Source organism: Bombus huntii, chromosome 14 (assembly GCF_024542735.1).
Source record: "Bombus huntii isolate Logan2020A chromosome 14, iyBomHunt1.1, whole genome shotgun sequence".
Taxonomy (NCBI): Eukaryota; Metazoa; Arthropoda; class Insecta; order Hymenoptera; family Apidae; genus Bombus; species Bombus huntii.
In genome coordinates this window covers 341,974-357,778 of record NC_066251.1, presented here as the reverse complement: position 1 = coordinate 357,778, position 15,805 = coordinate 341,974, and the positions used below count along the sequence as shown (strand labels likewise).

At 48.9% G+C, this 15,805-nt stretch overlaps 2 protein-coding genes across 5 annotated transcripts in view; both read left to right on the top strand.

Moving 5' to 3' along the window:
• LOC126873503 (transcription factor 12-like) overlaps positions 1-15,805 on the top strand; it is a 358,169-nt gene that overhangs the window by 316,665 nt on the left and 25,699 nt on the right. The window lies entirely within an intron of this gene.
• The window catches only part of LOC126873497 (zinc finger protein 853-like), a 61,633-nt gene that overhangs the window by 38,659 nt on the left and 7,169 nt on the right, over positions 1-15,805 (top strand). For all 3 annotated transcript variants that reach the window (XM_050634409.1, XM_050634407.1, XM_050634410.1), the window contains exons 4-5: positions 6,343-6,527; positions 10,621-10,650. In XM_050634409.1, the coding sequence (XP_050490366.1) occupies positions 6,343-6,527; positions 10,621-10,650 (215 nt within the window). The remainder of the gene's footprint in view (positions 1-6,342; positions 6,528-10,620; positions 10,651-15,805) is intronic.

The window sequence follows — 15,805 nt, the reverse complement described above, 5'->3', positions numbered from 1 at the left end:
CGTACGTTTGACAATCGTAGGAAACTCCAATTTAAGACGTCCGATGCTCGCATGGGATGTGTTTCGAAAGATACGATCCAAAGACGATGGCGAAGAACGATTGGAGCAACGCGAGCCACAAGAATATCGATTATGGACAGCCGCTGATGCTCGAACGTCTGCCACTCGACGATTCTCAAACACTCCCGGCACGTTTGTCCGTCATCGTTCGTGGAGATATCTGGGAAACTAGATTGCCAGACCTTGCTATTCCAACTGCCTGTGCCGATAGAAACGATACGTAGCAGCAACGTACCCTGAAGAAAACGGTCAGAGAGAGACCGGACCGAATACGATCCGGTTTTCGAGTTACTCTCGCCTTGCAAATACCACGTTTGCCCCGTTCCTTTCGTAAATCGTACTTAAACGTATTTAATCGTATTTAATCGTATTTAATGGTATTTAATGGTATTTAATGGTATTTAATGGTATCTGGCAAAGCTTCGTACATCGAACTATTCTTAAAACAGAGGGCAGATGGCTGCGAAGGACGGATATTTCGTTGCTGAAACGAATCATTGAAAAACGCAAACTGCCGAGAAGGCACGGGGTTACGCGTTGCCATGGTCGCCAGTAGGTTTTGAAGAGAATGTACCGGGGTGATTTGGCCTAGACTACTGATGATGACTGTACCCCGCGTATGCGAGGGATATAGGCACACATACTCGTGAAATTTCGCACGTACGTACGTACGGTACATTCGCCAGGGGGTAGAAATCATTAAAGGGGCGTGGCGTGCCCGTGGTTGCCCGGATGACGGTCACGTGAACCAAGATGGCCGCCAAGCGGGAGGGCTCCCCTCTTTGCAACAGTCATTTGTTATCGGCCATTTTATTTTAATGATTTCCATGCATGCGTGAAACGCTCGGCTGCATCGCTCGGGAAAGGGATGTTCGCTCTCTCGCTCTCCCCCCCCCCGTTCTCACTTACTCACTCACTAACGCACACACAAACACGCACACACACACACACACTCTCTCTCTCTCTCTCTCTCCCGATCTTGCTCTAGCTATCCCGCTCGCACACTATGCGCCTGGTAACGCGCTCTCCTAGCGCGATACACGCTACACACACACAGCAACCAACGCGCCGCTAACGTTGCTTTCATGGTAATTTCAAAGCCTATAAATTTCGGTCGCATCCGCGTTAATGCTCTTCCTTCTTTCGATAAATTTCATACGATTTGCTGCTCGTGATTTCCGTGATCACCAAGTAATTCCGAGCCGCGCTTCGCGTCCATCCGATAATCGAGCCTCGCACCAGCGAACCCCACGCTTCTCCACCGATCCACCGGAAAAGGAAGAAGAAATTCCTAAAACTGACGACGAACGAACAGGAATCATCGAGCGGTAGGAGACGAGTTAATTCAAAGGCCGCGAGGAAAATAATAACGAGCGCCTCGTGCCCGAAGAACAGCGTTATAATCATGGTGATAAAACGGGTATAAAAGCGAACCAACTGGTTGCTACGAGAGACCGATTCGGCTCGTTACATTACCGTAATTTGTTTAATAGCCTACGGTACTGTAATCATTGATTCGATTGTTAAATCCGTAATGACTCGGCATTATCGTTGCAATAATTAATACACGACGGCTAGGATCGCGGCCTCAAGGGTTGATCAATGTCTTTTTATATCGTTCTAAGTGATTACCGCTCTTCCAACGACCCGCGAGATATCGTCGTTCCGAATGCTATCGATAATTCCGGCGTGCGGATGGGAATTAATAGCATCTATCGAGGATCAACGTCGTGCTTTGCTTTTAATCCACATTCAAAGTTAAATTACTCTTAAACTGGCTGCTTTGCCGGAACAAATCCTGGATAAGCGCACTTTAATTAGCACGAAAATGGACGTAACATCGCCCTTCCACAAATACTTTCCGATTGAACCAAGGTTAACGTAATCAACGTCGCATCGGTTCCGCCGTCAATTTTCCACGTCCAACTAACCCTCTAGCCTCGCAGTGCAACCCAAGCAGCGCGCGGTCCGCCCTGTTGCCCATTCGTTCGCCAGTCAAACGCCGGTAGAACTTTTAACAGATCCCAGCAATTCGAAATCCTCCGCACATGGCCGATGATTCCGTCGTTGAATGCAAAAGCACGGCAAGAGCCGCCAAAAACGTTTCGCCTCCCTTCGATTTTCCACCCGGGTCGCGGTCGTTCGACGAAACGGAAGAGCCAAAGCAAGAGAAAAAGAAAGAAAGAAAGAAAGAAAGAAAGAGAAAGAAGAAAGGAGAGGGAAATAGCGAGAGAAATGGTCATCGAAGCGGAGGGGGCGCGCGCACGGCAAATATCATCGCGATATACAAACATTCCATTCGTTGGCTCGCAGCGTTCTCATCCCCGATTTTTCCCCCGGCAACTATGTATTCGCTCTCCCCCGTGTCGCGAAATTCAAGGTATCGCTCGTACGAATAGCTCGACGAGCATCATGGAGCGAGATGGGGCGAGTACCAGAGGAGGGCAGAAAGACGAGGTCATCGCAGCGCGAGCAGAACGCACGTGCGTGTGAGTGCGTGCAATTTAATGATTTCCAGCCGGAATTTCGATGATGGCAAACTGGAATGGAGGGGAAAACGGCGTGAGAAAGAGAGAACGACGGGGAGACAAAGAGGGAACGAGGGAACGAGCGAGCGAGAGAGAACGTGTGTGCAACGACGGGTTGGTCAGGGCCGGCTTGTTGCACACGCGCAAGATCTCACGAGAGAAACAAAGAAGAGTGCGAAGGGAGGAGGACAGAGAAATACATGGGGAGGAAGAGGGAGGGAGGGAGAGAGAGATAGGACGTAAATTTTCTAGCGGTGCGTTCATTTGTTCGTTCAACGAAATGCGAATGCATTATACATGGATTGCAGGGGACATTAATTTTCTGCCGTGGACGTGTAGTGGGCCGTGGAGGGCCGCTGGGTGGTCGGTGCTACGAAGCCGGAGGGGGCTCGCCGTTTCCACGGACGAGGCAAGAGGGTTGCAAAGGGAGGGGGTGTATACGAGCATCGAAGAGAACTGGAGGGAGAAAGGAAGAGAAAGAGGAGGACACAGTCAGATAGAAAAGCCCGAGGGAGAGACAGAGAGAGAGAGAGAGAGAGAAAGAGAGAGAGAAAGAGAGAAAGAGAAAGAGAGAAAGAGAAAGAGAGAGAGAGAGAGAGAGAGAGGAGAACGTATCCAAGCTGTGTATCGTACTCACACGTTCAACCACGTGCCAGCTTTTTCCCAGCTTTCTACCTACTTTTGCAAGCTCGGCGGTGATTTTGACGAGTGGACGACGAGGCGTATCGCGCGATAAAAAAAAAAAAGTGCACACGCGCTGTACGATACACGCAGGTACGCGTGACCGAATTCGTGGAAAAACGTGCGAGGAATTTTCCCGCGGATCGGCGATGGGCGGCGAGATACACGCGCCTGCGAAACCGCACCACTGACAAATAATCAAATATATCGCCACTCTCATTTGATATTCCGAGCTAGTGTTGGTGATGAATGTAATGACGTTATACACCGTCGGGGAATTACGGTCGTCAAGTAAAATTTAATGTCGATGCATGTTTAGTGTCGCCAGGAGAGATACGCGGAAAGGCATTAAACCGGGCGCAGTAAAAAGAGCATCGGGACGAATGCGTCCGCCAAAACGCATCCATCTCCGCCTCGTTATTTTCCCTCTGAAAGAAAAAACCTGCGGATTATTATCGTTTGCCCGATTAACCAAATCGAATGCAATTAACCGACGTTACATTTTATTCGGTGGTAAAAGAATCGCAATGTGTTAATTAAACACGGGCACCCTCCCTTATTTATTTATCGCTATGGCGTCAATTCGTCCGTGCTTGTCATCGACACGCGGGCACACCACGTACGTTTAAAAATCGTTCTGGCTACCGAAACGTAGGACGCAGCGTCGCTGGTAGAAGAAACCGCGAAATCTTGAATAGAAGAATAGATAGGCGTTTTTCGTACGGCAGAAAATGAACGAACTCGAATCGAACTCGAAACGGTGTATCATCGAGACAGCAGGTAGTTATATACGCGCATCTATAAGTTAAAAGGTTGCGTGTCATTCGAAAAAAGCATATTTGATAAATTCGTACGCGATGCGTAAAACAGGCGTGTTTCAGAAAATGCAAACACGATAAAATTTTACGCGCGCGTACACGGCTTCTAAATAAACGCCACTCGTAAAACGGCCGCCTGGCCAAGCTTATAAAAATGATAAAGTAAAGCTCGTAAAAGTAATAGTTTACGTATTGGCTATAACTTTTGCCACGCGTTACGCGGCGTTTTCCAATCTTACATCGTGCCTGTCTCGTCTTTTCAATTTCTTTCCCATCCTATCTCTCCTTCTCTTTCTCTCTCTCTCTCTCTCTCTCTCTCTCTCTATTTCTCCTTCTATTTCCCTTTCCATTCGCCGATAAAAGCAGAACCTTACATTGATGTATTCATCGTGCAACGGCGCGTAATAAATAAATTTTACGCTGCTTCCCCTCTATCGTTTTGTCGCATTAATTTGCCATGTACGGCATAAGGAAAATATTACGACTACCGTAGAAACTTTGCGCGACGGATGACAAGTTCATCGAGAGATCGTGTTTTGTTTCTCGCGCTATCTTCGCCGTTCGACGATACGATAAAGCGACAAAGAATTCGGAATGGATAACTGAGAAAATAATTGTCTGTCTGTCCGTAACCGTCTCTGTTATTAGCTACAAACAAATATGCCCCTAAAGGTTTCTTTCGTTTCTTCGTACGATCTCTACGATAAAATATCCAGAGTATAATTCTCGTCCCAATACTTGGTAGGTGAAACAAATTTTTTAACAGCGCTCGTAAAGTAGACCCGAATTTACATATATATTCACAGTCCCGTGATGATATTCCGGATATCAAATTTATATTCCCGTTATTCGAGGAGAATCGAATCTTTCCCTTATTAAAGGACCTACGCCGCGACCCTCTCTTTAAGAATTGCTCCCTCCCTCCCTCCCTCTCTCTCTCTCTCTCTCTCTCTCTGCACAATTCCGATATTGCCGCTATATATCTGTAAATATCAAGTAAGTGTATCACGGCGTATTCGTTCTGAAGAATTTGATCTACTTCAAGTTGCAAGGGTAATGCCAGCGAGATAGCGCAGCCAGAGATATTAAAAAAGAAACGTGGACGATGTTATCGAGTTATTTTTATTAAAACTTCGATCGAACTGAATAAAAGATGAATCTGGTCTAACGAGGAAGTAACAAGTGTAGCGAGAGTGGGAGAGGAAACAAGAAGGAGGAAAAAGGACGAGTGCCTGGGGTAAAAAGGATCGGGGAAGAATGTCGATATTAATAAAAGTTAAATTGAGCCAATCGCTTGTGGGAATTAGAATAGAGCAACGGGCGAGCATCGGGCTAGCAACGAACCAGAGAGCGTAATAAAAATTGCACCGTTCCTTCGACGCCAATCGATGGAATAGCTTGAGAGCTCCGACTGATGTTTTCCCGCTAACATCGCCGGTTTAATATTAATCGGCTTTTAAAATAATTAGGAAAGAATCTGCATAAATGCTTGACGCGTAAGTTAGGTCGGATAGCGAGAATTAACTCCTACAAATTGCCGTGATCCCTCTGCTCGTTAATACGAATCTGCTGCGTACCACGTCGATTAAAAATTCTCGAAACCAATGGTTCGATCGGCGAACCGGGATTCGAAGCGAACCAGGATTCGGGGCGAATCACCACTCTGTCGCGCGATTATACACGCAAACAGAGTGGAGGAGAAAGAAAAAAAAAAAAGCCGACAAACAGATACGCTTTCATTGTTTTAAATCAGGGTGCTGGTTACGGGCTGTTAAAACAGCGACTCTAATGGTCGTTTTAAAACGAGTGGCATTTTTTACGCTCATCCCTAAATCTGGCCGCTGATACCTGTTGCACGTCCCCGGAAAAAAGTAATTCGACCGGCGACCTACGTTGTCTCGTACCGTGTTCTCGTATCTCATACGCGTTTCACGATTAATCACCCATTCGAGAATCGTTACGCTTTCACGGATAGCGTTGCGATTATCGATTGCCGATCGATTTGCTTCTATCGATGCGATCGTGTCCGATTTTCTTTTCTTCGTTTTTTTCTCTTTCTCTTTTCCTCTTTCTTTAACCCGTCGACGAAATTGAAACCTCGCGTCGTACTACGGTACGCCATCATAGTCGCGACTCCGCCACCGACGCACGGCCGATTATCGTTATCGTTATCGTTATCGTTATCGTTATCGTTTTATCGATAGATGTTGTCCGTGCGCCGATTCACGGTACGAAATAAACTTTTCTTGTTGCAGGTGAACGTCCGTACAAGTGCCATCTACCGGATTGCGGGCGGGCATTCATTCAATTATCGAATTTGCAGCAACACCTTCGAAATCACGACGCTCAGGTGGAACGGGCGAAGAACCGGCCGTTCCATTGCAACATCTGCGGCAAAGGCTTCGCCACAGAATCCAGCCTTCGTACCCACACGTCGAAGGTCAGTCATGTATGTACCAAATCCGACGTCCAACAACAACAGGCATTTTGGCTACTTAACGCGGTGCTCGCACACGATAATAATCGAACCATGGTCGGAAAGATCCGGAGAACCGAGTCTAGAAAGTCAATCAGACGGTTGTACACGTGCGATATGTAACTCGTACATTACCTATATGCATTATCATAACGTAACTCGCCAAACTCCGCTGGACGCTCTTCTGTCGGCCGACAAACGCTATTACGCATAGTTTTTTCCTTAACCGTGTTACGGAACACGTTTCTCTGTATGCACACATGGTGGCGGGTCACGCTTCTGTCCGAACCATTTCTCTCAGCGGATTCAGTCTTATCTACCATAGGCTCCATCCTGCTCTTTTCTTCGTTACGATCATGTATACGTACGCAACTTTGTTAAACGTCACAGACCAAACGATCTGCTCCGCGAAAGCCGGCATATCGTTTAATCGGTTTTCCACGTTCGCGGGGCCAGGCACTCGATATACGGTAAAACGCGTGTTGATCGCGCTTTAAAACGCGGTAACGTAGCAGTTTCGAGCCACCGCGACGAGATCGATGTTTCGTTTTATCTCCGTAGGATCGTGAGACAAGGGACACCGCTCTCGCGTTAAACCGTGCCAAAGAGTTTCGCTCCCGGTTCGCAAGTGCCACGTAACTCTACGACGCGACAGTCCCCGCGCGTGCTGCTGCTGCTGCTGTCGCAACGATAGACAAAGATCCTAACAGTAGCTTAGATCATTCCGCTGGGTTTCTTCGTAACGCTTGGGACTGCTTTGGTTGTGGGTTTTCTGTTCCTTTGTTTTTCTTTTTTTTTTTTCTTTTTTTTTTTTTTTCTTCACCGACGAGCCGCTTCGAATTTTGAACGGCAGTTCGCAGGGCGATACAGGCCAACCTTCGTTCGACACACGCCTTCATTCTGTCGCCCATTATCGATCGCTAACCGTCCCTGCAATATCGTCACTGCGATCTTCGTCCAACGACGGCCGGTAGCACGCCACGACTCGACGAGAAAGAAAAAACCATCCAAGAAGAAGCGAGCATCGAGACACGTTCGTTTCGTACGAACTCAACGAGCCAGCGTGACTCGAGAAATCGTCGTTTAAGGAGCAACGGGACACGACCAACGATCGGTGCTCGTTGACGCGTCAGTCCCGTTTGGAGAACAAAACCGCGAATGCCGGGGGAAGCAACGTGCATTACAGATCGGACGTAGACAGGGAAATAGAAAGAGAGAGAGAGAGAGAGAGAGAGAGAGAAAGAGAAAAAAATCGAATCATCTGGAAGGAAGATCGCGTCCCCGACGCTTAATCGAATTCACCCCTGGCAGTGAATCGCGGCACGTAGCGATTACCAGAGGAATCTTGTACCGTGGGGTGGTTTTTTGCCCGGTTCGCTCGGCCAACTGAATTTCTCAACCCTTTCGCCGCGCCAGGCACATGTCTTGACGAAAAAACGTGGGAAGGCATCTGTCGAGCCGTCCGTGACTCGGTCTTTTCTCTTGTTTCTCTTTGCTTGTCTTCTCGCGCTTCTCGCGCTTCTTTCGCCACAGTGAAGAACCAATCGGGTTCTTTTTACCCTGTCCAATTAGACCAAGCCTGTTGCGTAACCAGTCGTAAACTGACAATCTCCTTGTAAGCTCGTAAGGTCTAAAAGAAGAAGCGGTAAACTCCAACGGATTATACGCTCCATTGATACTCTACGATCGACGTGCGAACGACGCTCTAGCGAGTACCGACGGAATCGTCGAGTCTGCCCTTACGCGCGTCGCCCTCCATAGCGTCGAGTCTGATTGATTTGGCCCGCGCTTGTTCATCGGCACGCGCGGCAGCAACGCGACAGCTTCCTCTTTGAAGGAAGGAAGGAAGTAAGGAAGGAAGGAAGTAAGGAAGGAAGGAAGGAAGGAAGGAAGGAACCAAGACGCGTTTTTCTATCCAGAACCTTTTTAACGCCTGTTTCGTAAAACGGCGAGGAATCAGGTGCTTCCAGAGAGCCACGCGATCGTAATCCGAGTTACACGCCGCTTCCTGGGCAATAAATATCCTTCTTTTAACACGCTCCGCTCGTCAAGATCCTTTTAATTGAAAGCTAATCCTCGGCTAAAGCGTTCGGCTTCTTTCCCCCCCGTTCCGTGACCCGATAAATCTCCACGAGAACCGTCCCAGGGATTCGACTTTCCACCTACGAGGGCGGTGGTACACGCGCAACTCGTGTTCGTCGCCGACAGTCACCGACAAACGCGTTTAATAAAATAACGAGAGATACAGCGGTTCGCGAGTCGGTGCGAGGGGATGAAAACGGCTCGAGTTAAAAGTAGCCCGCGTTCAGCGCGCGTCTTTGTAGCGCCCGAGTCCCGGTTCAAAAGAAACCGAGATGAGGAAGAGGACGACCGACTAGTGGAAGAAGTAGGAGGACGAGAAGAAGCAGCAGAAAAAGGAGGAAAAGAAGAAGAAGAAGGAGGAGGAGGAGGAGGAGGCGGAGGAGGAGGAGGAGGAGGAGGTGGAGGGGAGGGGAGGAGGAGGAGGAGGAGGAGGAGGGGAGAGGAGGAAGAAGCACGAACACGAAACACGAGCAGGAACACGGAGAGGAAATCTTGCGAGAGAGTGCGGAGAAGTAATTAAAAGCCGCCAGCGCGACAGAAACAGAGTTCGTCCGCCTGGTGAAAATAAAACGAAACGAAACGAAACGAAACAAATGGAGAGAGAGCTCGAGCCCATCTTGCGCGGCTAATCGAATTTTCGCCAGGGCAGATTTCTTGAAATTGTTTTCGCTATTCCAGGCTATCTAGTCCCATCCCTTCGTCAACTACCCTGATAGCTAATGGATCGTTGTCTAAAACGGCAAGAAGAAAAAAGGAGAAAGAAGAAGCGAAAGTGGAAGAGAGCGAGAGAAAGGGGAAACGAAAGAGTTACACTCTGGGTCGAGGCCTGGCGTGTCGACGAAACATTATCCCGGCCGAGAAAGACAATACACTCCGAGTACGATATTATAATAGGCCGGAGCGTAAATGTATTATACGGAACGATCGGTAGCCAGCCGTAGAAACTTAGATTTCCTCCCTCTGCGCCTCCTTCGTGCGTCTTATGAACTGTGTTATCCCTTTCTTTGTTTCGAGCCAGCCGAGCAACGGGCCGACGTTTCTTCCAATTCACGCGAGCTTTACGCGTTCGCAGACTTCCAGTCAGACGACGACCATTCGACGCAGGGACACAGACGCTGGTCCGATCGCGCGAATCAATCGCGAACGGATCGTCCGCCCGTCTCGTTTTGCCTTTTCGGTCGAGCGCCTCCTCTTTTCTTTTTCAACGCGACGACAGAGAAAAAGTATATAGACGCGACAAAATGTCAAAGCACTGCGAACTCGCCCGTGTCTGTGGTTTCTTCGCTGCTTCTCCGTCACGTCTTACCCACTTTTGCGTGGCACAGAGCCTTCGTATTTATCCGTAGTTTAGCGGTACAAGGGGTTGAATGTCGTGCAACACGATACAACCCTTTCTGCTGGCGTACTTTCTCGTACCTTCGACCTTCTTCCGACTCACCTCCGGGCTCTTCCCATCGAGCCCCTCTCTACCCTACCCTCTTCTTAATTGCCCAAGCGCGCAGCTCGGTAAAAACTCGTTAGCCATTAGATTTATTTTTCCTCTCGCCACGGGGATTCGTTATTCCGTGTTTCAAAAACCGTGCCGCGCCGCGTCCGTTACGCTGCTTCTTTAACTTTGCTTTCCCTATCTTTTATACACATTTTTTTTCCTCGCTGTTTCTTTTCTTATATTTTTCCTTGTTTTTTCTTCTTCTTTTTCTTCTCTTTCTCTTCTTTCGATCAAGAAATTGACCGCGACTCGACGATCGAAATTTCACCGTCGAAACAGCCGTCGGAACAGCCGGCAGAACGTTGCAACGCGCGCGTAAAAGCACCGTCGAATTGCGAACGAAACGCTTGTTTATATTCTTTGTGTCAAGCAAGGGACGTTGGAATGTGGGCATTCTGAAAAATGCAACTGAATCTAAACGATATTTAATTGTCTCGAATTAATGTAAATTGATCTTCATTTCATGCTGGTCTCTCTTTGTCGCAGTGTTCCAAGTACCCATGGCAACGATTAAAGGTAAAATGATCGGGTCAAAATACGGGAGAGCCCATGGGAATTCCTTTCGGGTGTAATTCCGATATGCTTGCAAAATTTCACGTTTCATTTGCCCATCGACAGTAACGAGGAAACCGCGGCTCGCTCTCTTTCGATCGATTTTCACCCCTAAACTCGATGAAACTCCGAGGAAATTCGATATACGTTCTCCACGTGTCTAGTATCTGGCGTTCGTTAATCGATCACGTCCTCTGCATCCTCCGTGATAATTGGCTACATTAGGAGCCTCGATACGCACGATCTAACGATTCCGATGTTTCTCCATCTTATCATCGATATCAACAGAAACGTTCACGCTCGCGTTGTTCGTGGCGCCCTGTGTGCTCGATACCTCGCCAAGTACGGTCTAAGAGTCGTCCTTCGATCCAAGCCTGCCAATCGCCTGGGAAACAGGATGCACGCAATCTCTACTTCTTACACACATGCTCCTATACACGCGTTTTCTGATCAAACGATTCGCCCATCGCTGCGGGTAACACCCCGATCGACTACCCCCGCCTGTTGTCAGCCACGCGCCTCCAAACGTTAACTTCCCTGCCCGGTGCGACATCGTTGCCTGGCGAGTCTCCAGAAGGACCACGTCGTTCTTTGCTTCTTTTACGGCGTTAAAATAGAAAAGTGGGACGCGTGCCTTTCGTGACGGAGCGTCTCGTAAACCGGGCCATTCGGTCCGAAACTTCTTTTTCCGAGCAGTTTCGACGTATTTGTTTTTCGCGGCATCGTTTTCTCGCGCCACCGAGAGAACACCGAGAGAACACCGATGGCCCCAACCATCTACCTCGAATCAACGAGATCTCCACTCGTCTATTCCGACCATTTTTTTTTTCCTTCCCCCGGTCTCGGATCCCCCTCGATATTAATTTTTTTGCACTGTCTCCGCCTCAGCGGGCCCCCTTTTTCTCCTCTCTGTCTCGGTACCGTACACACAACACTCCATCGCCGACCGAAACCTAATGAAATCATTCCCGCTCCGATTCGGCTGGGGTGGGATTTCTGCCCATTGTGCAACACCCCTCACTTTTTTACGCTCTCCTAGTAACGAAAACGTTAGAGGGTCGCGTCGAAACTGCTATTGGTACAACACGAGGGGAGCGGGGGGAAGCTGCATCCTCGACCCTTCGCCGGTAGTTGCGTTTTTCTCTTTCTTCTCTTTTCTTTTTCTTTTTTGTTTTTTTTTTTCCTCTCTCTCGAACCCCGCTCGCCTTTCCTCCTTTTGCTCTTCGGGGGTGATCGGACACTCATAACCCGTGGATTACCAGCGCGTGATACGCCAAAAAACGCGTCGGCCTGCAGCAATATGCGATAGGTGGCACAAAAGAGGAAATAGACCACTGGTGAGAGAGAGAGAGAGAGAGAGAGAGAGAGAGAGAGAGAGAATGAGAGAGGGAGAATAGGAATGAAATCAAACAGTTCTTAAATGAAAGAGATCACGCGTGTCCCATCGCGGATTATTTCATATCGCGTCATGCTCTTTCAATCGTGTACCTTTTCTCGTGCCAACGAAACGAGACTTTCTTTCGACCACGTGATTCTCGTATTCTCGAGGGAAGAATCCGAAAAGCGGAAGAAGGGAAAAAGAGAAGCGGAGCAGAAAGAGAAGAGAGGAAGAGAAATTATAGAGAGAGGAGGGAATATACGATAACTTCTGACGCTTGCGAAACAAACCGTTTCCAAGTATCAGAGCGAAGGAACCGACACTGAAAGAGCAAGACGACGACCGGTCAACGAATATCTTTTACAGACTTGGTTCGTTGGTGTAACCGAGTATCGTACGAAGGTTGTCTGTCGGCGAGGCTCGCGGCCTCGTTGCGGCTGAAAAAGCCAAGGAAAGGAGACGGCTGGGAAAAAAAAGAGAAATGACGCGAAAAGAATTGCGCGCCTCGTGAATGACCTTCGGATTTTATCACTTTAGTCCGAGGAGACAGAGGGACCCGCCGCGCGTCGCTTGTTTCGCTTCGATTTTTGCGAAACTTTTATCGAGATGCGAAATACCGAGACGATATCGTCGGTAGAGGCAGGAGAGAAAAACGGACAACGAACAAAGGACAACGCGTGAAACAAGAGGAGCGACGTGCCGACTATCGAACGGATACGATAGAACGCGACGGATCGTCATTCTCGCGCTGATTTTCTTCCAGCCGATCAAAGATGGTCCCTTTTCTGTGAACACAAAATGGCTCCATCGAGCCTAGCGTCACGCATCGCTACGCGTGTGCTCACACCCACTTCCTTTTTACGCCACTCCCTGACCAGAGCTTGGCTTTAAACGCACCAAAGAGTTTGACCAGACGAATAACTCTATCTAAATAGCTAGGCTAGAAGCGGAGACGACAAAGATGCGATTTGAACAGCATCGTCGTTGCAAGAGAAGAAGAAGGAGAGGAGAAGCAGGGGAAGAAGAAGAAGAAGAAGAAGAAGAAGATGAAGGAGAATAAAAAGAGGGAGAAGAAAAAGAAAAGAAACGAAATGTAACGAGGCTGCCCTGTCTATCGGAAACGAAAGTAAAGCGACAAAACCAAGCTTCCGATACAGTCGAGATTATCGACAGCAACGCGACATTCGATCTCGCGATAATCGATTCAAACGCATCGAGCCTGTTCGAGGGACCAGGAAACGTGGAATTGGGAATAGGTGTGCTGAGCTCGCGGCCAGCAACCGCGTACAGCCGAGCAGAGATGAATCTGGTCACGGCGAATCATAAAGTCCCTTGGGGATTCGCCCACGCTGCACCACTCTCCTGCTGTACCAGCGTGCAAAGAGAAAGGAGAAAAGAGAAGATCGACGCGGAGAAAGAGAGGAAGGACAAAGACAGAGAGCGCAAGGAAAAGGAACGAAGAGAAAGAGAGCGGGTAGCAGAAGGAGAGTCGAGGTATTCGCGGTGCAAAAAGCGAGGATGCAGGCAAAAAAGGAAGAGCGCAACGAAGAAACCGGTTTTTTCCAGTTGGGCCAGGTCGGGGCGTCGAACCTACGGACCGCAGCCTCCCTCCGAGAATAACTTGCATGCAGAGGCAGCGGGCAGAGGCAGCGGGCAGAGGCAACGGGCAGAGGCAGCGGGCAGCGTCGGCGACGTCGACGTACAGCATCTTCTTCGCGGTGTATCGGTTCAACCGGCTCGAGAATGCCCTAGGTCCGGGAAGAAAGAAGGACGCCGGGGCTTTGGCCCGTCAAAAACAACCGGGAGGCGTGCCTTGGAAAGAATATCGCCTATCGTCAAAGAAGAACACGACGTTTGCAAGCGAGCGTGGGTGTTTCTCCACGAGTAAAAAGAAGAGGCGGTTTACTGGGCAGGAAGAGGAGGGCAAGGATCCTCTAAACTTTGGGTTCATTGACGCCGCAGCACGTCCACCAACCTTCCTTGTCGCGATATTTTTCTCCCGTTTTGTTTCACTGGCTGTTCCCCGGCCGCCGATTGGCCCGGAGGTCAAGCAAGCCTTCGCGAACCAGGTGTAAATATCTCGACCAATTAAGGTCTCTATATCGTTTGTCTCGAACGAAACGGTAGATCGGCCGGATTTAGACAAGATTTCGAGCAAAGTACAAAATCGGCGTATATCGGCGACAAGAAGTATCAACAAAGTAGGTACAAAGAGGCTAGGAAACGTGGAGACGACTGGTAGGCGAAATAATATTCGCGGAAAACTAGCGATACGAGGAAAGACTCGGAAGGGGAGAGGTAGTGGTAAGAAAAAGGCTGAACGTAGGTCAACGACGCCTGGTGTTATTTTAAACTGGTGGCCCTGCCCGAGATTCGGGGCTCCTCTCCGTTGGGTCGACGGTCTCAACTCGGTCGCGGTTGTCCCAGGTCCGGCAGAAAAAGAAAGTCACGGGTTCGGGTCGGTTCGGTTCGGTTCCGTGGAGACAGGCAGGGAGAGGGGGAAGGAAAGAATGAAAGAACGAAAGAACGAAAGAACGAAAGAACGAAAGAACGAAAGAACGAAAGAAAGGGAGAAGGACGACTCGCCGCGATGAAAAAGGAGAAGAGAAGGAAGGAGAAGATGAAAAAAGGAGGATGCGTTGTGTGCATCAAAGTGGAGAGGGGGAGGGAGGCGGCAGCGGCGGCAGCGGCGGCGGCGGCGGCGGCTGCGGCGGGGAGAGGATTGGCAGGAAGAAAGGAACGAGCCGAGTAAAGACCCCAAAACTTTCGGGTCATTGCCGTCTGGTCTCGTTTTAGCCTTTCCTTCCTCCCACCTTCTCCTTCTTCTTTCCTCCCTCTTCGTATTCTTTTTCTCTCCGTTTTAAGCACTCTTTCGAGCAAGGTTGACCGCCATGTTTTTCCTCAGCGCGTGCCCCTACCGCCTCGTGTGCGTAAACCGACCTTCGCGTGTGCGAGAGAGAACAGAGAGAGAAATAAGATGAGATGGCAAGAAAAAAAAAAAAAAAAAAAAAACAAACGTAGAGAAAGAATGATCAATACCGTACGACCGCGAAATTGTAGCTAACACGAGGTCGCCAATGACGAAGACAGATACTTGCAACGAGGACGTCGAATTTCGTTCATTACTCTCTTCATATTATCCGTTTAAAGGATGGCCTTTGTCAGCCGTCGTCGATCGTAATCCTCGATCATATCGGATGCAAAGAAACGCGTTGCAACAATTACCAATCGACGATCAAACCGATAACAGCGACAAAGGCCATCGCAATTGTGTCGTAGTGTCGTAGCTAGTCATTTGATCTATGCTTTGCATACCCGTTCAACTGTGAGGTCGTGCGAGATCGATCGGAGATCCATCATCTACCAAAGTTGTGGCTTCTTTCTTTTTCTCTTTTTTCGTTTCTCTTTTTTCTCCTTTCATTTCTTCTTCTCTTAAATATTCACCTTGTTTTTGTAGAATCAGCTCAGCTCTCGATCACGTTCATTCGTTCCGATCGTTCTCCGGACCTCACGCTTCTATAAATTCGTCTGTCTGGGCTTTGCTTTCTCCGTCCCATGTTCCTCCTCGTTGTCCGTCGCCCATCCATGACTCCGTGACATCACACTCCACGATTCCGCGGCAGAAACGCTTAGTTTTTCTGCCGTCGCGACGCAACCACGCAAAGAATCGATCGTCCATCTCGTGACGTCCAACTCCTTGCAGCGATCCTATGTAACGATACAACTGGCGATCCGTCAGCT